The sequence below is a fragment of the Oratosquilla oratoria genome, chromosome 2, assembly GCF_046742065.1.
Source record: "Oratosquilla oratoria isolate Oo_2021 chromosome 2, ASM4674206v1, whole genome shotgun sequence".
NCBI classification, from domain to species: domain Eukaryota; kingdom Metazoa; phylum Arthropoda; class Malacostraca; order Stomatopoda; family Squillidae; genus Oratosquilla; species Oratosquilla oratoria.
Genome location: NC_134778.1, coordinates 60,965,855 through 60,992,302, shown reverse-complemented (window position 1 = coordinate 60,992,302; position 26,448 = coordinate 60,965,855). Strand labels below are relative to the sequence as shown.

The window sequence follows — 26,448 nt, the reverse complement described above, 5'->3', positions numbered from 1 at the left end:
CTAGTGCCTTGACCTTTCCTCAATCAGGACATTTAATTCAATTCATATACACCTCAGTACTCAACAAAAACACAGGGAACCATCGAAGTAGGCATCAGTACATTTATCTTTATTACGTTGCGGTTGCATAAACAAACGGCAATGGATCTGTCTGTATGCATAGACTGACTTTTATGCTGACAGAAGGGTATACATGATCATGCCAGCATGGATGAAATCATCTTCCATGGCCCCTGTTCTAGTTCCTTGACTTCAGACGATCTGTATCTAGCTTGGTGGTATTCTGAGCCGCCTAATTAACTAGTCCAATAAACCAGTAAATCACTCTATGTAATCATTGGGTCATTCACCCAGCTGCTTCCCAGCTAATATAAAAAAGAAATCCACTTTCTTATCTATATAATGTATATATGTGGGTTTAATAAGCAGATGCCTATAAAATCCGCGCATTTTTGCAATCCTCATCCTGTCGTTTTCGTTCGTTTATCATCATATTTATTCTCAGTCTGTGAAGTCGTTACTGCTTCGACATAAACACTAGAAACTACCGGTTTTGTATTGCAGAGGGAATTGTCATTAATCTCGTCCTTCTAGATGACATATATTACAAGTTAGCCTTACTAGAAGAGATGCACGTTTTATGAATATAAATGTTAACCGAAAAATCCTTGACAACAATCTCACTGTGCTATAGACCAGGATACCATTAACTGTAATAACCAAAACACAAACATGACTCACTGATTGACTAAATAAGACGATCTATTTCACTGATCTATCATCGTACATGCAGCTATTTTCAACCCACAACTATATTCCTTTTGCCAAATTTACCGCTTTCAACTTACTTGTCATTAAGCTTTGGGTATTAATTTTTCAGTTATCAAATACTAAAGCCCATCAAGCCATCCAAGTACCAAACAGGAACTAACTCGGATCAAATTACCTTTGCTGCCTTGCCCATACCTTTTATTTTTGTCTGCATTTTCACCCCCGCCTAAGTTCTTCTTCGTCTCTTAAATCCTCTTTTATTCTTATAGTCACCAGGGAAATTTACTTGTTTTAAAGCTAAACGGGGGAATTTCAAACAAGTGTGTATCAGAAACATTCACACGATGTCACTGAAATAAAAAATGGCCTCGTGTAGCACAAAATCACGATGGGCAAGTCTGAGAAAAAACCTATTATGTAACTGTAAAGAAAAACAATGGTTTGGAAGTCGTCTTTACGGTGATTGGGGAGAGTCATTCAAGTTATTTTTTCAGTTTTGATAAATAATACACCCATGGTTCATGAAGATGCCGAGATCCTGCATAACTGCTGAAAGTCAGTTATGAAGATCATGCAATATATGAGAACTAATTATATTATTCGTAGAGGCCTATGATTACTGAGTAGTGAGAACGGATTACTTAATCCAGTAAGGTGAACTAACCATATGACTCTGACGAAAATGTCGGCGACAAAAAAAAAAAAAAAAAAAAATGGAGTTTAGTGATCTTCGTTGGCCAGAGAAACGTTCCTCGACCTGAGTTCGAAGAAAAATCGTTTCCTGGCATCAACCAGAAAAATGTTCTGAAGGAAGGTGCCAAATCTGGTACGATGGGAGAAAGTTCATAGAAACAGTTCAGTCAGAGTATTGGCTTAAACCTCTACTGCACAGAAACTCTTCTAAATTGAAAAAAAAAAAAAAAATCCGCCGTCGGCGAAGACAAAATCCCTAAATGTGCATAATATATCTCAATGGAAAATTAGAAAGGAAAAAAAAAATTCTAGCTGAATTTGGCTCATGTAAAATAACGGTCACGAGCAAATTTTGGCTCGGATTTGATTATCGAGAGTCGACGTCCCGGTATCGAAGACGGCAGACGCCAAAATGCGTCGCCCTGACCATGGACCCAACCTAGACAAGAGAAAAGCAACGACGGTCAAGAATACTCGGTGAGGGGTCAAGAACCGTAAGAGAAGACAGAGAATAAGAAGGAAGAAGAGGTAGCCTTAAGAAAATAGTTATGAGAGGAAGGAAACAACAAGGAGAAGGGGCGAAAGAAGAAACAGAATGATTTTACTCCTAGGTGAAATCACAGGGCGGTAAGCAGAAAATATGAGAACAAGCACGCTGATCGATGAGCAGTGGATGTTGATGCAGAAAAGAGCAGAATATTAAAAGACAGCCACCGCAGATGGGTTAGGTTCTGGAGGTTTTTGGACTGTTGCGTGAAGGATGCAGAAAAGAAGAGAAGAAATGACGAAAAGAAAAGGAGACAGGATAAGAAATTTCTCTCGAAAAACGAGAAAGTTGGAGAGTCCGAATCGGAGGATGATATATGTGGTAAGTCAAAGAAGTGAAATGAAAGAGAGAGGAAGAAGGTACGAAAGCGTGAGGGAATGTGGATGAAAGATGTAAACACAAGGAGAGCGAGAGAAGAACAAGGAGGAAGTAATGCGATAGAGGGAGGAAAAACGTATTAAAACCAGCCCAAGTGTTTCTTCAGGAAAGTAATAAAGGTGGATGGTCTACCATAGTAATGAGAGAAAAAGGAGTGCGGAATAAAAAGAGAGGGAAAGAAATATAACGTGAAGGTTCTACTAGGAAGTGAAGAGAAGTAGACTATAGGCACTCGGAAAGCGCAAACCCTCGCCATGGAAATTGTCCAAATCGAGTAAACACAAATAAAATCAGTCTTGGGAATGTAACTTGCCAAGATTGGTGTAAAAATAACCAAATTTTATTTTATTTTTTATTTTTTATTCCCAGGTCCGGTTCATGATCCGAATCATTATCAATTTCTAATTATGTGTTGATTGGGTCATAAATCATCTTCCCAATTTGTTCATCAAAATATGTTCTTAACCTTTTGTTGAAATTGTTAACAAAACAAACAGGACCAATATAAATTTTGTCGAAGGTAGAAATCATGTGAAGGCAAAGGAAGTAAAAATAATCTGATGAGAAGTGAGAAAATAGAGAAGAGAAAGAGGTGGCATTATAATCAAAGTAATTTAATGGATGTAAAAAATGAAGAGCAATGGAGATAAATTGGGTTATAGGATATGCATGAAAAACGACTTGAAATGAGCTCAGGAACGTCACCATTACATGACAAGCAAGGAATGCATTCATATGCATAACAAGAAAAAAAAATCTATCCAGATAGTAACGAGAAAGAAATCCGAGAAAGGGTAATATAGAAATTCATCGAGAATCGTAGAAAAAAAAAAACAGAATAGAAAACGGAGGAGGCTGAGACACCGGGACGATGCAGTGAGATATCATGGGCAAGTAGGCAAGCAGGCAAGGAGGCATAGAAGGGAGGAAGGAAGGAAGGGAGGGAGGAAGGGAGGGCGGTGCCTGGTGCCTTACATGGCCGGATTGTTGACTCACAACTTATATTGTAGGAGAAACTATTGCTTGCTTGGCGGGAGGGAGGGAGTGAGGAGGAGATTATTCGTGTGGTGATGACCTGATCTTGCGATCCATCCTCCTCCATGCTCCTTTGGTGAGGTGAAAATCTAGTGGTGGTATGATAACGTAAAACCCGTGATACATGTGGATTATTGATCACTAGCCGCGAAAGCATGGCAACTGATGTAGAAGTCGGTGAATCTGTTGCAAATAGCGATCACAACTTAGTCAGATTCAAACTCCTAAACAATTTTAGAATAGATACTTGTGCTTCTAAAATACCCGATTTCAGTAAAGCTCAGTTCATAGAACTACGTCAGGAGCTTCAGCTTACAGATTGGGAGGAAAAATTCAACGAAAGGCCTGTAGATCAGATGTGGGAAATATTTCAAAATACGCTCACTAAGATGATTCAAACTTACATTCCTTTTAAGGACAGACGTCCCCCAAATCAGGCTCGCCCAAAGTGGCTCGACAAAGAAACTGAAAAAAGTATTGCTAAAAAGAGACAGGCTTATAAGAAATATAAGTGCTCGGGTGCATCTAATGACTATGAAACTTATGTATCAATACAGAGAGATTTAAAAAAGACAATAAGAAAAAGAAAACGACAATACGAAATGAACATCGCTGAGAAATCCAAAGAGAATCCCAAAGAATTCTATAGTTACATTAGAGATAAAAAGGTTGTTAGGAATCACATTGGTCCACTATTATCTGCTGACGGTCAACTTGAATATTCAAATGAAGGAATGTGTAATCTCTTAAACAATTATTTTAGCTCGGTATTCGTAAACGAAACACCTCAAAGTGAATTCCAAACTGAAACCTGTGAAAAGTCTGGGGTAAACTTACTCACTACGGTAAATATAACAAAAGAACAAATTAAAAGGTGTATAGACAAACTCAAAGTTAATAAAACACCAGGGCCTGACGGTTGGCATCCAAGAATCTTAAAGGAAATGAAAAATGAGATTGTTGTTCCATTAGAAATTATTTTCAAGAAATCCATCATATCCGGAGATGTCCCAAGAGAATGGAAGCTAGCTAACGTTACTCCCATATTCAAAAAAGGTGACAAAAAGAAACCAAATAACTATAGGCCTATTAGTTTGACTTCGATCGTAGGAAAAATAATGGAAACTATCATCAGAGATGCTATCGAATATCATTTAGAAAGTAACCGTTTGATAAATGATAGCCAACATGGTTTCAGACGGAAACGTTCTTGCGTGACTAACTTACTCGAATTCTACAACACAGTTGTCTCGAATTATGACAAAAGAAACAATATAGATTTAGTATATCTAGACTTTGCAAAAGCTTTTGATACCGTCCCACACGAAAGACTACTTACTAAATTAGCTTTGCATGGAATAAGTGGTAGCCTATTAGGTTGGACTAGTAATTGGTTGAAAGGTCGAAAACAGAGAGTTGTTTTAAATGGAAAAACTTCTGGATGGAAAAGTGTTGCAAGTGGAGTTCCTCAGGGTTCCGTTCTTGGGCCACTTCTATTCATAGTATATATAAATGATATAGACCATGGACTAAAATCTACTGTTTCCAAATTTGCTGATGATACAAAACTGTGCGGAGTGGCAAATGATCACTCAAACCAATTAGATATTCAAGAAGATTTAGATAAATTACAGCAATGGTCTGAAAAGTGGCTAATGAAATTTAACACAAGTAAATGCAAGGTAATGCACATAGGTAAAAATAACAGCAAGTACGATTACAAGTTATTTGGAAATTCGTTAACAAAAGTGGATAGTGAAAAAGATCTCGGCGTAATTATCAGTAACGACCTCAAATCATCGAAGCAGTGTATTTCAGCCTCTGAGAAAGCAAATAAGATTCTGGGATTGATTGCGCGATCTTTTGATTTCAAAAGTCCATCACTCATTAACAAGCTATATAAATCGTTAGTTCGTCCACATTTGGAATATGCTGTTTCCGTATGGTCACCGAATCTCATTAAAGACATTGACAGACTGGAAAAAATACAACGGCGAGCCACAAAACTGATTCCAAATATCAAAAATAAATCATACGAAAATCGACTTAAGCACATGAATCTGTTTTCCCTAAAAAAGCGTAGACTCAGAGGTGACTTGATACAGGTCTTTAAGATTTTAAAGGGAATTGACAACATCAAAAGTGACCAAATTTTCACATTGAATGAGAATCAGACAAGAAACAATGGTCTCAAACTGTCCGGAAATAGATTCAATTTGGAAGTAGGTAGAAACAACTTTGCCAACCGTGTAGTTAATGAATGGAATAAACTTCCTGCACAGGTAGTACAATGTAGTTCAGTTCGAAGCTTTAAGAATCATTTAGATAAATACCTAAGTAAGATGCTGTAATTATTATAATTTATGTTATATTATTTGTTTTTGTTTTGTTATAATTTGTCTGTCTGATTTTCATTTATTATTAGTTATATGTCAATTTATTATCAATTACTATTTACCTGTTTGTTTGTTATTCAACTATACCAATGCATTTATTTATGTATTTTAATTGTTATTTACATTGTTATAGTTTTAATTTATTATTAATATGATTTTTTTTTTCTTTTTTTTTTTGCATCCGACCTAGATATGGATCAAAAGGTCTCCTGTCGGCATGCTTTGCCTTTGTAATCCTTTGTAATCCTTTGTAAAACATAGTCTGGGGATCTACGCGGATACGACTGCGTTGAATAATTATCTAAAGTAATTTCATTACGACATGAAATGCTTAAGCGTTGACATGAATAGGATTATAGTCAAAATAATTATGTTACCGTCTTTGTGTATTGTGATGCCAACGCTATCGTGCAATGAGATGGCATTATTCGTGTAGAATTACCGAGTTGTTACCACACAAGAACGTATTCGTTTTTGGACGTCGGCTGCCTAGTTTCTCATGTTTTAGTCAAAACGTTATGGCAGTGTAAACAAAACATTATTTCCAGATTTAACGATTATCCATATTTGTAGGTATACAAGATATATTGATACAATGAGGGTCGATAAACATGAGTGAATGAATATACATATATGCATGTGCACATATAAATGAATGCAAGAATATAAGAGTATTCACACACACACACACACACACACACACACACACACACACACACACACACACACACACACACACACACACACACACACACACACTATATGTTGCGAGATACAAAGACGGGTCAACAGCATAGCTCCCCTTCCCGTAGAATACAAGTAGGTAAATAAAATTAGGTAGGTAAACACACACACACACACACACACACACACACACACACAAACACACACACACACACATACACACACTCACACACGCACACATGGCTCGATGGTGCGTTGGTAGTGATCACAACTGCTAACTCAGCGGTCCTAGTTCGAATCCCGCCCAGGGCTGAAATAATTTTAGTATCGCTGGACTGCGAGCCGTTACTCCAACTCTCGTGGGCAGGGAGGTGTGTGTGTGTGTGTGTGTGTGTGTGTGTGTGTGTGTGCGTGTGAGGTCACAACATTACCCATAGATCGGTCATATATGAACTCTGAGCTCTCTTCCGGGAGGATTGTAGCTGTCGATCACGAGTCCAACAAGTGATCCAAGACCTTGGTAAATTACACATAAGCACACACACATACAAACACACACATACAAACACACCAAAACACACACACACACACACACACACACACACACACACACACACACACACACACACACACACACACATATACTGTATATATATATATATATATATATATAATATATATATATATATATATGTGTGTGTTTGTGTGTGCGTGCGTGTGTATGTGTGTGTGTGTACTGTATATGCAAGTATGTATGTATGTACGTATGTATGTGCATATGCATGCATGCATGCATGTATGTATGTATACATGCATGTTTGTACGTACAAATGTGTGGGGAGATGCTACAAGGTTCTACGCTTGGTCCTTTTCTCTTCTTTATGTACATTCCTGAGATCAGAGTTCTTGTCAAGCATTCATCTCTTGCTTACTTCATCCATAACATTCGTATACTGAGGCAAGTGATCTCGGAACACGAAGCCCAGCTACTACACGGAGCGTCTTAGTGTAGGCCTTATGGTCTCTTGCAGTCTCCTTCATTCATATGTTCTTATGTACAGTGACCTGTCCACATTATATTACTGGGCTGAGAAAATCAACATGTCATGTAATAGCAGCAAGTTTGAACATCTACAATGCAGCGCAAATACGATTGACAGCGATGCCCATGTATACCTTGCACAAGATGAATCTGATATTCCAGTCAAGGAAAAATTAAGAGATCTTGGTGTAGCAAGACATTAGTGTTAATGATGTAATGAACCCGGGAGTGATACAGTAGGCTTCCTCTCCATGAAACTACCCTGTGTTTCTCACGCCAAAGAGGAACGAGAACTTCCGTCCCGTGGTGGACTTTTGAAAACAGAAATCTGTGACAGGGGATAGCTTACGTGTGTAGAATATTAAGCCAAACAGGACGAAAACACTCTCCCGTTCATCCAGATGCATTAGCAAATGTTTGGGCTCTCGAAGACATCAAGGAGTTGAACCTGTTTTACAAGCAACATTCGCAAAGATCATCTGCCAATAGTCCACTTATGCAAAGATAAAGCCTAATATGGAAATGTTGCCCCGTGGCATCTTACAGTTCTTAGGTGCAATCCCATCTTTCATCACATAAAAGGAAAAGGAGATATTTTTAGCAAGAGCACAAAGTAGGAACATTTAAGACACAAAACAAGCCCCACAAATAGCAACTCTAACAACTGTGGCCATTTTCTCTGTGGAACATTTGAGAGAGAGAGAGAGAGAGAGAGAGAGAAGAGAAGAGAGAGACACATCACCCGATATGGAAACCCATGATTTACCTATTGGAATCAGGGGATGAATAAGAACCTATAGAACAGATATTCCTTAACCAAGATGTATTGATGAGAGAAATTAAACTAAGGCATAAACAAGCACTGATCTCATCTTTTTTGCCTTCTCAGTCTTCAAATAACTCACAACAGTCCATTAACTGGACATCCAGACAGGTGTAAATTCTTGGGCTGGCTAACACAAGAAAGCAATATTACTGGCCCCACATGCGGACATGTTGAGCAATTCAACACACGCACACACAACTTATGTCCGGGACAAAGTCACAATATCTTTATTTAGTCCAATGCAAGAGTTCCTAATTCCATCACCACCCTAGGGCACAATTACCATAAATTTACTTCAAATACCCTGGAATTACCAAGGTTCTAATAATGCTTTAGTTCCAGTAGATTTCTTTTTAATATACATCGTAGTTATTTCAGTGAAAGATAAATCAGTTAAAGAAGTAGCTTAACCTTTCTAGACGAAATGTTTCGTAAATTCAATATCCCAAGAAAGATATCATCGGAGAACGAGTCTGAATTGAAATGCTGGAACAGGTAGACAAGATCTATAAGATAGATCGTTGCTACACTACTACATATTACCCACAAGGCACATAAGAGAGACTGGATACCCCTAGTGGTGGCATTTATCAATGGGTCAATTAATTCTGCAACCAGAAAATCTCTACACTATATAATTTTTGAACGAACCTTACGTTTCCCATATGGGCAAAGATCTACCTCACCTCTGTAATTAAGGTTTCATGAACAAATAATATATAACATTCGATAGAAAACAAAAGAGGTTCGTAGGAACGTGGAAGTATCAAGGATAGATTCTGTATGAGATATAAAACATAAAAGAGCAAAAAAAATAAATCTGAATAAAGGAGACGTAGTATTAAGGAAAACTCCTTCTACAAATTCATAATTGAATGAAAATTTGGGGGATTATTCATAATTAGGTGAATCGCTGAGCGACAACAAATATTCAATTCTTAGTTTATTCACCGATTCACTTGAAATAGCCGATTCAGATCAACTTAAAGAAGACAAAACGTAAAATCGAAATAGCCAATGATGAGAAGAACAGAATTCTGTTCTCCAACAAACGATGCAAGTACAGCTTACAATATTCGTACAAACAAAAAAGAAACAAGTTAAACAAAAAAGAAACAAAGAACATTTCAATCCAACGACGCTCTCGCACTAACTAAAGAATTAAATTTCATTAATTATCCTCACCCCAAACCCCTCAATTTACTGGGTGTACATAGTAATTTGCCAACCAGTGGTCCAAGTTTCTGATTGATAAATATTCTAACGTTCACCTACATTCTTCTCTTTGAACAACCCGACTCGACCTTGGACGAGAAGGGAAGAGGGAGCCCTCCAACTTATTCCTTGTGCATTCACAGCGATACTCGCCCATAAATCTATCCAGTATGGATACGAAAACAAAAAGAGCTTGACATATAATATCCTTTTCCTATATACTCGTCCTTTAATACACCAGTATGAGTCATGAAGAATGTGATGCATGATAAGTACTTTAACATATGCTTTCTTGTGTTATCCTCGGCAATTGTAATTGTTATTTCGAACTATGCGTTTTTTTCATTATATGCACGTCCTGTATATTGACTCAATGCCAAATAAAATTATTATTATTATTATTACTATAATTATCATTATCAATGGTCATAAGATGATTCTCAAAAAAATATTTTCTTAATCTTATATATTCTACTTACACGCTTGAAGCTGCAACATATCAGTGGAAGCCTCATGAATTGGGCTCACTGTTTAAACTCGTTCTCTGTCAAATCGACGTGACTTCTATACCCCATAAGAAACATTTACATCACATTACTTTCCAAATATGCAAGCTATTGTCAGAAGGCATAAGGATTTTGTGATATAGATGACCCATATTGATACGGAGAAAATGGAAGTTATAATAAATAACACATTTAGAAACGACGTGGGTAGGGAAGATAAATACACGAAAGAAAAATAACAGCAGAAACAGGGGAAGGAAACAGCAGAACAAGTAAAGATATAAGAGTGACGAAATTATATAAATAAAACCTTGGAAAACATTAACAACAAGTGAGAAACTCAAATAAATTATACTTATGAAAACTATGACTGGGAAAAGTAGAATGATAGAAGAGGTGCAAAGAAGATAAGATTATATATATATATATACGCGCACACTATATATATATATATATATATATATATATATATGTATATATGTATATATATATAGATATATATATATATATATACATATATCTGTACATATATGACTATATATATGTATATATATATATATATATATATATATATATATATATACATATATATATATATATACGCGCGCACACCCGACTGCCAAAATCCCTTCCGACCAAAATATAGAAAAGCTCAAAATCAGGCGAGCCAAAATCCCGACATAGAAAAACATACAGTTTGTTTCCCAAAATTTAGTAGAAGCATGACACAGAAGATTGGAAAACATCATTGGAGACCCATATGTGATGATATAAGGAAAAATAGAATTTTAGTTATATAGACACTCTCTTTTGTGCGAACTTGTAAGATTGAAGTGCTCATTTGTGAAATAACGCATATATTTGCAGCCATATTCATTGCTCATCATTAAAGTTGTTTTTGTGTACTCCATGAAATCTATTATCATAGTTTCCATCAGTTTTTTTCAATTATTAAGGTTGATTCTTGATATGATAACAATGTTTGCTTTGTTTCCATTCTCTACATTCGTCACAAGCCGTTGTATCTTTTATTTTTTGATGTGCTAATAATTTCATTTTGTTATTTCTTTTTTTATGAAATATCCGATGCTAGTCACCAGATCAAGTGCTTTATCAAACTTAAGCTTAGTTAAACTTTTTAATTTTTTCAGTGGTCGTATTTGCAGATGAGAAACTCACTGACTTGCATGATTTATCCAAGACTTTGTTTAGGGGTGTTTTGTTGATATTATGCCAGAATAATTGAAATGTCACACAAACCTTTATTCGAAATTTCAAGATGGCCGTTGGAATCTGATGTGGCTACTCAAGATACTATACTTTCCTCTGCTGATATTTCTAAGATGTGATAAACTATATCCGTCATACATTGACTTTACAATTTTTTTCCTTACATTCTACTGTTGATATGTTATTTTTACCTAGAATATGATTTTAGATTATTTTCTGAGGCCAAAAATTCTCTGCCGAATTAGCTATGACTAATTCATTAATACAGAAATCTAATGGATTGATTTTCTGAGATGAAGTTGTAGATATAACTTGTACATTTTTATTTTTATCGAAAGCTTAGCGCCTAAGAAAGTATTAAGTTGCAAATAAGTACCGTATGCTAATATGGAATACGGCCGATGATTAATTGTTGCCAAATTTCACACCCTCAGATTCCACAGCTTTCAAGAATAGAGTTGATAATTATTATTTTGCTATCGTGCATATAATCTTTTGTTCCTTTCCTCAGTTACACATCCTGACACTGGCAATGTCATAAAAATCATGACTAGGTGAAGGTCCCCAATCACCTGATCATGAGTGAATGATCAGAATATGAGAATGTAATTGTGAGAAAGATGGATGTGTTAGCGTTAAGCAAATCTAAGCTGAAAGGGAAGGGTGATAAGAATGAATATGGATGTGTTAGCGTTAAGAGAAACTAAGCTGCAAGGGAAGGGTGATAAGAACAAATATTGATATGTTACATTAAGATAAACTAATCTGAAAGGGAAGGGTGATAACAATTAACATGAATGTATTAACGTTAAGAGAAACTAAGCTGAAAGGGGAAGGGGTTGATAAGAATGAACATGAATGATGAACATCGGCGTCGCTTTCAGACAGACTCAAACTCTATAATTCTTCCTTTCCTTGCGACAGCCCCAGAACCTGGTCCTGATGGGTGACTTCCCCGACTGTGCCGTCAAGCTTTGCGACTTCGAGATTGCGCGGCTAGTGATGCCCGGCCACGAAGTGCGCGAGATCCTGGGCACTCCGGACTATGTCGGTAAGTGTGAGACCCTGCCAATCTCTGAAAGGTTTATTCTAAGTTGCGTGCACACACAGTATACACCCATGCTTGAATACATGTAAGAAATAAACTATTAACTAATCCCCCTTCTCTCTCCCTAGCTCTTCTTATATGTACTGTATGCATGTATGTATGCATATGTGTATATATATATATATATATAAACATATATGTGTATATATATATACACATATATGAATGTGTATATACAGTATGTATATATATATATATATATACATATATATGTATATATATATATATATATATATATATATATATATATATATATATACGGCACATGTGTGTTTGTATATACATATATTTATTGTATATATATATATATATATATATATATATATATATATATGTATGTATGTATATATATTTATATACATATATCACTCTCAATTCCATTTCCATTAAGTTTTGGTGTGCATGGCTTCTAGGGAAAAATACTTTAACAGAAAACGTTTAATAAATCATAATTCAAAATCACTTCAAAATGCACGAAATTGAAAAATTGCCGAAGAGTGTGATGGATATGAAATATAACTCTGATACCATAAGAAACTCTGTGCAGCAGGAACCACGACCGTATATATCAAAGGAAAGGCAGTGTCCTTCCGGTACCCAAAGACAAGGTAGTTCCTGTCTCAATGTGGCCTTGATCGCCTACTCAAACTTTCACAAATATTTGCAAGTGACAGTCCCGCAGTTTCCTGTAAAATTCATAATTTGTGTTCAGGTCGCAAAACTTCGTCATATCCTCAACAGCAGAAAATCTAAACGGTCTGGACCTGTAGTTTTGTATCTTCTGTCATACCCAGTCGAAGTTAAACTATTGCACTGTTTTATTCCTTGCCACTTAATAACTCTCCAAAAATCATTGAAACTTACCAAAAAATAAATAGATAGATAAAAATAAAAAACAGTCCGCTCCAGGTAAGTCGTGCTCAATTTTTAATAAATTTATCTAATATGCTAATGTCGACATTCTCCAGACAATATTCGCCTTATAGTAAAATATGTTTTCTTGTATACAAAGTGCATCAAAATTTCAGCAACAGACGTTATTTTTGCATTGTGAAAAAACGAACAAAGTTTATGCTGTGTCTGTCTATTAGAAAGTTCGATTTTTAATCATTAAATGTAACTCATGATAAAATTGATCCGTTAGTGAGTTTTCTTTAATGTATGTACTATGTGCTTAGTCCGATAACGTGTGTCCTATCCATATTTGTTCTTTTTTGAGTTAACTTTTCGAGTATTTGGAAAATTATCATTATCTTACCATTAGGAATTATTTTTTCTTTGTTCCAGTCTTATCATGTTAAGGCACCTTGTGCATTGTTCTTAGATATGCCGTAAAATTTATAGATTTTTTAGCCTTTTAGATATGACAAAGAACAATGTAGTACAGTTCCAACCCATCACCCTCAAAATATGGAGGCCTATTACAAGACCAACGAGATAATATCGATTCTAAACCCTTTTATGAGTAATAAATAGCTCATTGGAGTGAGGGAAGTTATTATTAGTGTGATATATGTGATCCCTACTGTTTCTAAAATAAGGAACATTAATAATTCATGATGAAAAAAACAACAAGTAACTGTACTTAAGCATCACGGCAGACGATGGGTGTATTCATGAAAAGAAGAATATAATCTGAAGAATGATTAATGGAATCCACAGAAATCTACAGCAAAGGATATACAAATCCATCTAAAAATCAATAGAGAAATTATGGGTACTTATATCGTTATAGAAATTATACGACTTGGCAATAACCAACCTGCTTGATGTTATATATTTTGCATTGCCTCAGATTAGTTGAAAACTGAAGAGGGAATTTGACAAAGAGGTGAAGAATCAAAGGCTAAATAAAGAACTGGAAAAGGCGACAGTGTCAAAGCTGGCCAGATATTACTAAAATGACATAGACTCATTCAATAATTAATTAGAGAGGCTCGTTCTTCTATAACCCGTATCTCCCCACCCCTCTCTCTCTGCCTCACTCTCTCTCTCTCTCTCTCTCTCTCTCTCTCTCTCTCTCTCTCTCTCTCTCTCTCTCTCTCTCTCTCTCTCTCTCTCTCTCTCTCTTCCACATTTTAACGCCCGTTTTAAGCCCATTCATATTACACACACACATATAAACACACACACAAACACGAATATACATACACACACGCGCGCGCGCACACACACACACACACACACACACACACACACACACACACACACACACACACACACACACACACACACACACACACACGTGCACACACGCACACACACAAACGTTTAAATCACCTCTTTCTCAATGTCAGGCCTGATGCATATTTGCCTCTCCTCTTATCTGCTAGCTTGGGAACCATTTCGGTTGCTGATTTTCTATATCCTCTGATCTTGCTTACACCTTTCACTCTATGCGGGGACCATATCGCTGAAGCATAATCCAGTTTTGAACGAATGATCATTTCTATGACATTTTTCATTATATGCAGTGAAAACCCACCTTAATATTCTGCACCAGTTGATAGGTCTAAACCGTGCATTAAGTGGTTCATTTTAATGAGTGATGGATATGCAACACACGATATTTACAACTTATAACCAGGTAAAGATCAATCAGTTGACAATTATGGCGACTGTTGATGAATCCGAACAAGTAAGTGACTGTGGAATATTTAGGACTAGGCTGAGTAATTTGGAACAGCCAAAGACAAGAATGAAAAATATGAAATAAAAGGAAAGAGAGAAAGGAGTAAAGGATGGGATGAAGACCAAAAAATACTTGAAAGCACTCATGAAACAAATATTTGACCAGACGGCAAAAATAAATGATTTGAAATCTATATTGAATGAGATTACACTAACAAAGGAAGCATATCAAGTAGAGTTTCAGGTGTTAAATGATGAATACAATAAGTTAAAGAATAGAAATGTGAGTTAGAGGACAGTTAAACAAAACAATGAGAAGACTATAGAAAGTTAAGTAAATATTAGAGATATTTAACAGAGACAGAGAGGATAGTCAAAATTACAAGAAGAATAAGTGCAATTACGAAAACTTACGTAATAACGAAACGAACAAAAGAAATATGTGAAGAAGGAGGCGATAAGTGTATTTAAACGTAAAGAAAAGTTTATAAGAAAACTGTTAGACAAAACAAAATGAACTAGTAAGAAAAGAACGAGAAATAAAAGAAAGACAGAAAGCCAAAGAAATAGTATAAACAATAATGGGCGATAAAGAAGGTACGTATTAAGAAATAGAATATTTCTTATGTTAGAATGATATGTACAAGGAGATGCAAGATCAATGAAAGTAGAATTCAAACCACAAAGCACGGTGTACGAATTAATTAATAAAACATACAAACTAGTAAGTGTAGACAAATTTAATTATGTTCAGGGAAAACAATTACAGCAGAGGAAAGACTGAAAACAAGATTTGTCTGAGGGCGGTGACGTCATCCGTCGAGCCGGGACGTCACTGCCCCAGACTCCCGAAACAGTCGCACCTGATTGGCCCATGCTTACACAGGATCGACACACCTGATTGGCCGATACTTCTATCTCCTTGTTTCTAGTGGCTGCAACTTTTAATACTTTATCCCCCTCGCTTTGTATATAAAACCCTGTACATAGTATAAGAAACGTCAAGAACTAAGTTTCCACTTTCTTTTCTCCTAAATTTAACTTATGTCCTCCGTATGAGCGATTGCTATCTCAAATGCAGAAGACAAGTCTATAGATAGACGTCTTGAAAATCTCCATAAGAAGATAATTAATGCAGACACTGATACTTTCTTTGATGAAATATGTCTACAGGAAAACCTGCTGCCGAAATATGTATATGTATATATATATATATATATATATATATATATATATATATGTATATATATATATGTATGTATATATATACATATATAAGCTCCATCATCGGGACTCGAACCCTTGACAGTGTGTAACATAATCACTAATAAAAAATTATACTAACTAGGCCATGACGATGTTACACAAGGAGCTGAGAAACTCCCCAAGCAATCTCGAACGGTATGGTGTAGTTGTACGTAGACTTATTTTCATCGAGTCTTTATTCATATTTCATCGAGTATTTTTTCTTATTTCATCGAGTCGTTATTCTATATACATCCCCGTGCATTGATATCCATTGTTTTGTAACAGTAAATAATAGAAAAACTGTGTTATGTCTTCCCTATATTTATGTTAATATTCATTGTCTCCTCTCTTTTCCACAGCACCGGAGATAATACATTACGAGCCAATAACCACCAAGACAGACATGTGGTAAGTTTCCCTCCATATTTCTCTCTCCTTTTAGTCCTTACTTTCATGGCAAAGAAATTCATGGTAACTATTTTATCATTAGATACATGTGCATTCCTTTTCAACAAGAATTCATTCCGGCGTCAATCAGTTTGTTTACATTGCCCAGGCCGGTTAGATACGCGCTGTTCGAAGCTTATACCTAACTAATGCGGTATACATACAGTATCCTGTTTTTGACCATGACCATCAGCCTCTTACGTGTCACAACTTGTATGAATTCGGAAGAAGTTAAGGTGTTGTTTTTTATTGAAAGTAATATGATTTTGCTGATTATTTTCGAAGAACATGATGCTGAAGTTATATTTCATATCCTTATTGCCCTTTAGAGAAAAATATAATTGGGTAATTAACGGCTACTGCCTCCCCGCACATCTATTAGGGATTTAGGGTTTAACTATGATTATCATGCCTGCGTATATTGAATGAGCATACTGATCGTGCGAATGTATTAATATTTTTCAACATATGGTCTTTCTGATAGGAAGTTATCATCTGCCGTGTTGCCTTTGGCAAAATTTAGCATTTGACTTTGAGTTAAAAGCTTAGAAGATATATTTTTATGTATACACTATCATCTAAAATATAACTGCATTTTATATTATAAAAACAAGAAATGTTTACTTTGCATTATCTTACACTTACGTATGTTCAACTTTTGATAGAAAGAAACTCAGGTGTAAAAAGCAGAAAGTATGATATGGTCCCGTCCTTATTACTCAGAGATTAATCAGACCCTCCTCGTTTGCATTCCCTGAATCCAATACAGAGACCACAGCATTACAGTTGATTATAATGGAGGAACAAGTTGACAGGAGATCTTTACGTTGCCGAATTATATATCCACATATAAAGAACCCGCAATTCCTTTGTGATACAATAAATGAGTCAAAGTACAACCCAATCCAAAAAAATTCACTACTACTATCATTCTCATCCCAGCTTCACGGGAGTGAGAGGTCGCTCCCCCCCCCCCACACGCACACACACACACCACTACACTGCATGGGTCAAACACATCACAGCGAGACACAGCTTATGTCCCACAAGGCCCGTTAACCGAAGCTGAGTAACCCCCACGGCTTCATCATACGGCGACTCTTCCTTTCCACACAAATCTGCTTATCTTACAACAACATGTAGCAGATGCGGGGAACATACCTCTGAGCAGTGTTATCCAGTCACTAATTTACAATCTCTCTATCCATACATTCTTATCTTTCGCAATCTCTCTTCCTCTGTTAACAACAAAAATGATACACCGTAAGCATGCAAAGCTCGTGTCACTCCATCCATCCATCCATCTCATTCTATGTTTTATCTCAAACTTATTCCATTCGCACATCCTCCATGTTTTTTTTTTTTCCAAAACATCTCAATATTAATCTGGGGTTCCTCAACATTTTTTCCTCTGCTGACCCATTAGGAATTATGAAATATTACAAGGGCCCCTGAGATTCCAGACCTAGATTAATTATACTATAGTGTATATAGTATAATGTTCCCAAATGAGTAAATAGAATTTACAGATATAAAACAGTAGTCTTGTACTTTTACACACACATACACACACACATATATGTATATATATATATATATATATATATTCTTACTCTTTAATAAGTGTCGATCACTTTGAATATAGCTCACATACTCGTAACGCAAAATTCTAATGAAGGATCATCATGTAATGTGCTTTCAGTATTGTAACATACGCAGCAACAATAACTTTGTTTTTATTCGCATGAACATCTATAGATACAGCAAAAAATTAAATGTGTTAAATCTTAACGAAACTAACTAAAGCAGTGCGTTTGCACAAATATTCAGAAACCTTACCACAAGCCCAATGCAATTATTTGTCCGTTATCCCCTCAGGTCTGTTGGGATTCTGACCTACGTGCTCTTGACGGGATTTCTGCCCTTTGGAGGAGACACTGACCAGGAGACATTTCTCGAGATCTCGAAAGGAGAGTTGGACTTTCCAGACGAATTGTTTGAGGATATATCAGAGGAAGCTATTGAATTCATCAAACGCTTGCTTCTTCGGCAGCCCAGGTAATGATGGAACAGTGCAAAGGTTCATACCGAGATAGGACAGACATTACGCATACATTCTTCATTTCATTCAAACAGAAAAGCATTTGTCCGTGTCTGTATACGCTTGTGCCTTTTTGTTTGTTTGCGTGCGTGTGTTTGCCCGTGTACTTGTGTTTGTGTGTGTGTGTGTTTGTGTTTGTGTATTTGCATAATTGTAGTATACAAGAAAATAACAGTACCTATGAGTTATTTTTCTCTAACATACCTAGCATCGAATTTCCTCGTGTTTTTAAGCCTAGGCGATATCAACGTCCAAGCTATCCTAGGAAATTATGTACCTGTATGGAAAGCTGTTTATTGGCATCCTATATACTGATGAATAGTCAAAATAATTTCCTACAATGTCATATTTTGTCTCTCATGCGTCTTTTTGCTTTTTCTCTGCCCGCAGTCGCCGTCTATCTGCCCGCGAATGTCTGGACCATCCATGGATGTGGAAGGAATTCAGCCAACCCAACCCTGCCCACGAAAACGTCCTCACCCCTTCACCCAAAGCCAGCGCCACCTCGAAGACCTGTGGCACAGCCTACACGCCTACTGCGTCCACACCCTCCTCCCCCGACGCGTCCACTACGCTTTCCTTGTCACACCCGATAATCATTAGCACGCCGTCAATAAGTTCCTCCCCGTCCCATTCAGTCATCACCCCTCAGTCTTGCTCACTAAACACGACCTCTTCTTCGCCTAGGTCCCAGACCCCGGATATTGGTCTTCCCCCGGTGTCTCCTGCTCGGCTGAATAAGACCAGCGATTCTCTTCACTCCTCCACGTCCTCCCTGCCCCATCCCGACTCCCGGACAGGCTCGAGGCTTAACATTGATCGCATACGAAGTATGTCGAAGTCGCGGGAGGTTTTATCAGAACGAGTTCAGTCGTCGAACGTTAAGAAGACTCTGTCAAAGTCCCGCGAGAGGCTATTCGAAGGACTCTCCTTAGCTCGCGAAAACCCTGCCTGGGGTCTGAGGTCCTTCTCCCAGTCCGAAGAGGCTCTTTCGGCGTTGACCCAGATCCAGCAAGAGGGAACCGTCTACAAGAGCTGCAATAGTGTCTTCCCATCTATGCTTCAGGCTGTAGAGGAAAACCTCTCGCGACGGTTATACAAGAGTGCGACCTCCATAGAACAGATAGATAAAGTCGGGTCACCGGAGAAGCTTCTGCACTCGAAGCCAGATCATCATAACTCTACTTACTCACTTGATGATGAAGAATACAATAACGTGATAACTCGTTATAATACCTCCGTAAGCAACAAAAAGCCCTCGCCGCCCCCTGAGCCTCCAGTGATCCACTTCACGCATCACCCAACTCCGAAGACCACAGTCTCCACATCTGTTCCTAAAACTCCCACTCCCCCCACTCCCACAACTACCACAGTGTCCGTCTCTTCCACCTCCAAACCCTCCCAAACCTCCACCTCCTCCACCTCCACTTCCACCTCGAGAAGAATGCCCTCTCCCTCCCCCCAGTCACACAGAAAGCTAAGTGCAAACAGTCGCGAAAGCCCTTGCAAGAAGACTCAGAGAACGAACGATCGTGTAAATAAGTCGACCGAGTCTAAGACTCAACAGCCCCTGTACCAGAAAGTTCCGAGAGTCAGTCGCGCCGAGAGGATGAGAAGAGAGGCTCAAAAGAGGAACAAAGATCGGAAAGAAACCGAGAGAGAGGAGCGTCTGGATCGCGAAAAGCAGTGTCGTCGCCATCAAGTCAACAACACGACAACGAACAGTTCTCCCGCGCCGCCTCTTCCGCTCCCCGCGACGCCATCGCAAAGACGAACGAAAAGTCAGAGTAGAACAAGTGTAACGGACAGAAGTAGCAACACTAACAATAAGAGTGAAAATACCAAAGGTAGTAGCAGCAACAAGACCTCTATAAGCAGAAGGCGCGGGTCAGTATCACACGTAGAACTCAGGCTTCAAGAACGACAAGAGAAGCGTCAAGAGCGACTAGAAAGAATGGAAAAGAAAGAGAAAGAAAGGAGAGCAAACATTGCGTCGAGTTCACATTACAGAAGAAGCTCTCTAGATGCACACAGGTTCCAAGCAGGTAAGGACCAAGACAAGAACAGAAGAGTTCCGAGTCACCGGGTTCCTCTCGAAAGATCCCGCAGCGCCTCGCCGTGCAAAAGAACGCGAAGTCGTGACGAAACGCCGGCCGCCCAAGGGAGGAAGACCTCTGTAGAGGCCGTACCGACAAATCCTCCAAGAAAGTCTAAATCGGCAGACATGACCGCAAAGATTGAACGAATGAACTTAGCAAAACTCCAAACGTCCCACCCTGTGGCAGTGACCACAGGAGCATCCTCACGTCCTTTTCGCGACCACGAATCACGTTTGGACATTGACGAAGCCTATAATTCCCTTGAGGAACCTGTCGACGACGGAATCTTCAGCAGGAGTGAGAGCATGGACAGCACAGACACCATGGCGTCGGACCAGACGATCATAGGTCCCATAATTCCTGGAGAAGATGTCGACATACTGGAGTCGGCTGTGCACTCCATAAGAACGGTAGAAATTTGCAAAAGGGAATCAAAATCCGAGCGAAAGTCCGACGCACGAAGGTCGAGTGAGACACGGAAGACCTACACGAGGCATGGACCAAAAACCATTACAGAGGCTAATAGTAACACTAACAAGAATAATAACAAATCGACTAACCCAGATCTCAAGTGTATCAGGGAAGACGAGGAAAAGGACGGGCCTTACATACGGTCCCTCTCGACGAGCAGTGACATCGGAAGTATGATCAGCGAGTGCAGCGAGGGTGACGATCCCACTGGATCCCGATACTTCCAATTCATCACCAACACCGGAGGCTTAGGAGGGGGTGGCGCGAGCGTCGTCTACGAGGCGTCGGCTGCCGGGGATGACCTGAGTATGACTTACGAAGAACTACGGGTCATCAGGCCTCGACCTAACCCGGAAGGCAGTGGATGTGGCTCAGAGACGGACCCCGGACGTGAGGCAAAGCACGTTGAGACGATGGAAGTGTGCGGAGGGTCACTTAGCCGTGCCTTCGACATGTTCCGTCTGAAGGCGTCGGCTATGACGGCGGCGGGGCGAAGTCTTCAGAAGCGAAGGACATCGTGTGATGAGTGAGGAAAGAATGTCTGCTGCTGCTGCTGCTTATGCTGCTTGAGGAAACCAATCACAGGAGGCGAGGAAACACTAGGGAGATCAGACAATACTCACAGAGAGAAACCTGGTGATCTCAGCTACATAATTACATTACATTCATGACATCGAAACCCACATTGAGCAAACTCACTGTACTTTAGTATATATATATCTCTTTGTTTCGTAGTTCGTACTTAATCGCTCTCGATAAGAAATCAGACACCAAATTGAGTGGATTGGTTTCGTATTGTCGCCAAGTCTCGGAAGAATTTTATCTTTGTGATGTTGCGTTTTTGTCAACCAATAATGTCATGACAGTTTTAGATGAATCTAGAATACCCATATAAGTTTCCATCAAGAATTCTAGTAAACTAGTGGCTATAGTAACCATGTACCTAACATATGACCAGCCACATGGATCATATACCTGGTAGGTAGGACCTTTCATTGGTATAAATGTTTTGTAATGAATGTATTCTATTTTTTATGTAACCACAAAGTAATGGGCCTCCATGCAGTTAACCGGTCTTACTTAGCAGTAACGGGTTTTCTTCTTGTGCATCTAGATACAGCTGAATATCTAGTCTCTCTAGTAACAGCTGAAATTCCCGATGTGACTTACCTACATGGCTCTAACCTCTCGTTCATAATCTAACCACAAAACATAGGTAAACATAGAACTACCTAGAGAAACATGGTACGGAGCTTTAAGTCTGTATATAAACTCAAAACGTAGACTGAGTCTAACTCCAGCTTAAGCTTTAACTTTTCAACGGGCAGCAAAAGTCCCTGAATGCGATGCGTTTTTATTTCAAATGATGGCTGTAAGGATCTTAGTCCCATCTACATGTACGGATTGTCTTCATCTTGTAAATAGAGGTGGATCTGTCTCAGTCTACTGAGTAGGTGATTATACAAATATATATAGATATATATTATGTATATGATTATATTAGACGGGCTTTTTTGGGCACTTATTGTTTATATTCCAAATCGTTCACACATTAACAGGGTGTTTCTTTATTTCAGGATATTAATTATGATAATAACCCTCTAGATGATAGAAAATCTAACAAACACAAACTAAGGAGGAGTGGACCAGCCAAGCAGCAAACTAAAACTAGTTCATTGTTCATGGTCAGAATATTCATGCAAAGTCAGTCAGTATTCATAACAATCATCTTCATTAAGCGAAAGCAGCCATTTTTTTCCACTGATACGTCATGTGTTATGCACACTCGTGAAAAAAATCCCTGGATGCAAACGAAAATGCATTCGAATCTGATTGTAAATGAAATCTCTATAATGACGAGTGGCGAATATGGTGACGGCCCCGTATTTCGTAATAATACAAGCTTCTCTTCATGAGGAAATTTTTATATGTAGAATATATACATATGCAGAATTACCACAAGAAGAAAGAAAATCAAAGATTGTAAGTACTCTCGTATGTTACATTCTCAAACCGAATAGTGCAGACATAAGTGTTGTGATGAAATTCACATCAAGAAAAACGACCGAAGCGGATAAAAGAGGTAGGAGAATATGTCCATAGTGAGAGAATTTGGAGAGAAGAATTGACCTTACCTCCCCCACTTTATCCAACTACAACTAGGTCAATCTGGCGGGTATTTCTTAACAAACGATTCGGTCAACAACTTGTTAAGTTTGAAAAGCCCATAATTCATATTTACCAGCCAGAGTGACTTTGCTGTAGCCAGGTAAAGTGAGGGAGGTATGATCAGTTCACCTTTCCACTTTCCTTTCCATGTCCAGATTTCCCCCCCTTTTTTTTTTGTACTCTTCTGTCCGCGTATCTTTCTGATGTGTATTTACACACAACAATTATGTCTTTGATGCTCTGCTGAGGATGCAGTACACGAAACTACTTACTGTTGTCGTGCTTCTTTTCTCCTGTGGTAATTTTGCATACATTTTCCACGGTGGCGTGAAAGCGACATGTGTGTGTGTGTGTGTGTGTGTGTGTGCATACACAATAAGAGAGACAAGCATAAGTATACGTTGGAAGGGATGGTAGAAGAGAGAGTGGTTGAGAGGGTATTAATGTACTGTGTAGTGGTACCCAAAGGGAGCAATGTAAGTGTTCTCGTAGTTCATGCTTTCATGGGAAAGAGTAGGGGGGTTGTCAGATCAATATCTGGTAGAAGGGAAATTGAGAGAGGAGAAAAAAGTGGAAGAGGAGAAAGAAGAAGAGATGGGGAGGGTAAACAAATTAAATGAAATTGATAAAGACAATAAATCCCTAGAGACACTGAGAGAAGTGTGAGAGGTAGGATAGCATAGGGGAAAACGAGAATATATGAAGAATACATAAGTTTCAAGAAGAAAGTGTAATGATAAAGTACGCAAAGATAATATGTGTGATGGAAAGGATGAGAGGGAACAGAAGGAAATTCAGCGAAGGGTGGAAGAAAAGAAAGAGCTTATGGAAATTGGTTGCAAAGTAGGACACCATATGAGAGGTACAGAGAGAAGGGAGAAAGCAAAGGGCAAGGTGAGGAAGGCAAAGAGGAGAACCTATTTAAAGTGGAGTAGAGATTTAAGAAATTATGTAGAAAGGTGTCTTGGAAGGAGATGGAAAAATTGAGGGGTGAGTCATGGAGAGAGTTAAAGGTAAAGAGTGCAGATGGACAGATGATAATGGAAGTATAGGTGGTAAGAAGATAGGTAGATTATTTCAGAAAACTGCTGAATGTGGAGGTTAGGGAGGGATTCATGATGGTTGTGGAAGGCGCTAAGAAAATGACTGTGATGGGGAATGAAAATTATAGGGTTATATGAAAAGATGACATACAAATAGCATTGACTATGATGAAAGATGATAAGCCGCCTGGTTTAGATGGGTGTCACGTGAAGTGTCTGACGAAGAGAGGAATAGTTATAGTGGACTGGTTAGAGGGGTTGTTTAATGTGTGTTTAAGGGAGAGGAATGTGCCAGAGGACTGGGAGAGTACATGTATAGTTCCATTATATAAAGGATAAACGGGAAATACGTATGTAATATTTTTTGAGGGATCAGTCTGTTAAGCGTAGTTGAAAAGGTATACGGGAGAATTTTAACTGAGAGGATTAGAAGAGGAACAGAGGGAGTAATCGGGGAAGAACAGTATGGGTTTAGGAAAGAAAGAGGACACGTGGATCAAAAATTTATAGGAGGTTAGATATGCAAGAAGTCTTTGACAAAATGTAAGGATGTCTTGAGCTATGGATTTGAAGAAGGCATGTGACAGGATTGACGGGAGGGCATTGTGGGATGTGTTGCAGGTACATGGGATAGGGGGAATGGTGTTCGGCTAGTCAAGAGTTTTACGAGAATAATAGAGCTTACATTAGGGTAGGGAAAGAAGAGAGTGAATAGTTCGAAAAGAAAGTGAGGCTGCGCCAGGGTGGAGATGGTTGGTGAGAATGGAAGGATGTGGGAGGTGAGACAGTTATTGTATGTGGTTAACTGTGTTTGTGGCTGGGTCTGAGAAAGCTCTAAGACAGCTGTTGGTGGATTTTAGGAGGGTATGTGAGAGGATAAAGCTGAGAGTACATATGTAAATGAGGGTTAAAGTATGTTGGTGACATATACGAATATAAGGGATGAGTGTGGCAGTGCCAAAGGTCTTAAAGGAGAGAGGCGGGAGGAAGTGAAGAGTTTTAAGTATTTAGGATCTACTTTAGTTGGGAGTGAAGTGGTTGAGGTAGAGGTAAGTTATAGAGTAAAAGAACCAAGTAGATACATTGGGGAATGGAAAGAGTCATAATAGCTATATAGGGATAAACACAAAGAGAAGATTGGACAAAGGAGTAATTGAGCCCACAGCATGTTTGGGGCATAGACTTGCAATTTATAGGAAGCAAAAAGATAAGAATAAATGTGTTTGTGATGAAGTATTTAAGAAGCATGATGTTACAAGGATGGATAGAGTGATAAATAAGGAGGTAAGGAGGAGAGCAAGGGGGAAAGAGATCTGGCAGATAGAGATGATCAAGGAATACTGGGGTGGTCTGGACATATAGAAAGAATAAATGAAGAAAAATCAGCAAAATGAGTGCGGAAGGCAGAGGTGGATGGAGAGAAATAGAGGGGGAGTCCAAGAATAGGATGGATGTGGCGAAGGAGGCCTTGATTATAAAGAGAATGCCTGTTGAGTAGGGAAGGAAGAGTGCAAGAGATGGGTGTGAGTAGAGAGTAGTTGTGAATGGATTATGAAATGACGTGGCAGAAAGGTTTTCTTTTCGTCTTCTGCATCTAGTCATGAGGGGACAAGGAGGGAGGATCGCCACGCAAATGAGGCTGTGGGGGTAAACCACACTCGGCAGTAGGGCCCTGCTGTGGATATGTTGTGTCTTGCTGCGTTGCTTCTGACCGGGTTAGTGGGTGGGTGGCCGGGAAGGCCCTTTATCTACAAGGATTTTTTATAGGAAATAAAGGTGTGTGGATGAGTGTGAGTCAGGTAAAAGAT

At 38.5% G+C, this 26,448-nt stretch overlaps 1 protein-coding gene across 1 annotated transcript in view; it reads left to right on the top strand.

Moving 5' to 3' along the window:
- LOC143039386 (uncharacterized) overlaps positions 1-26,022 on the top strand; it is a 290,661-nt gene extending 264,639 nt beyond the window's left edge. The window contains exons 4-7 of the mRNA XM_076209339.1: positions 12,248-12,374; positions 16,670-16,718; positions 18,636-18,815; positions 19,249-26,022. Of these exons, the coding sequence (XP_076065454.1) occupies positions 12,248-12,374; positions 16,670-16,718; positions 18,636-18,815; positions 19,249-21,958 (3,066 nt within the window). The 3' untranslated portion in view covers positions 21,959-26,022. The remainder of the gene's footprint in view (positions 1-12,247; positions 12,375-16,669; positions 16,719-18,635; positions 18,816-19,248) is intronic.
- The last annotated feature ends 426 nt before the right edge of the window (positions 26,023-26,448 follow it).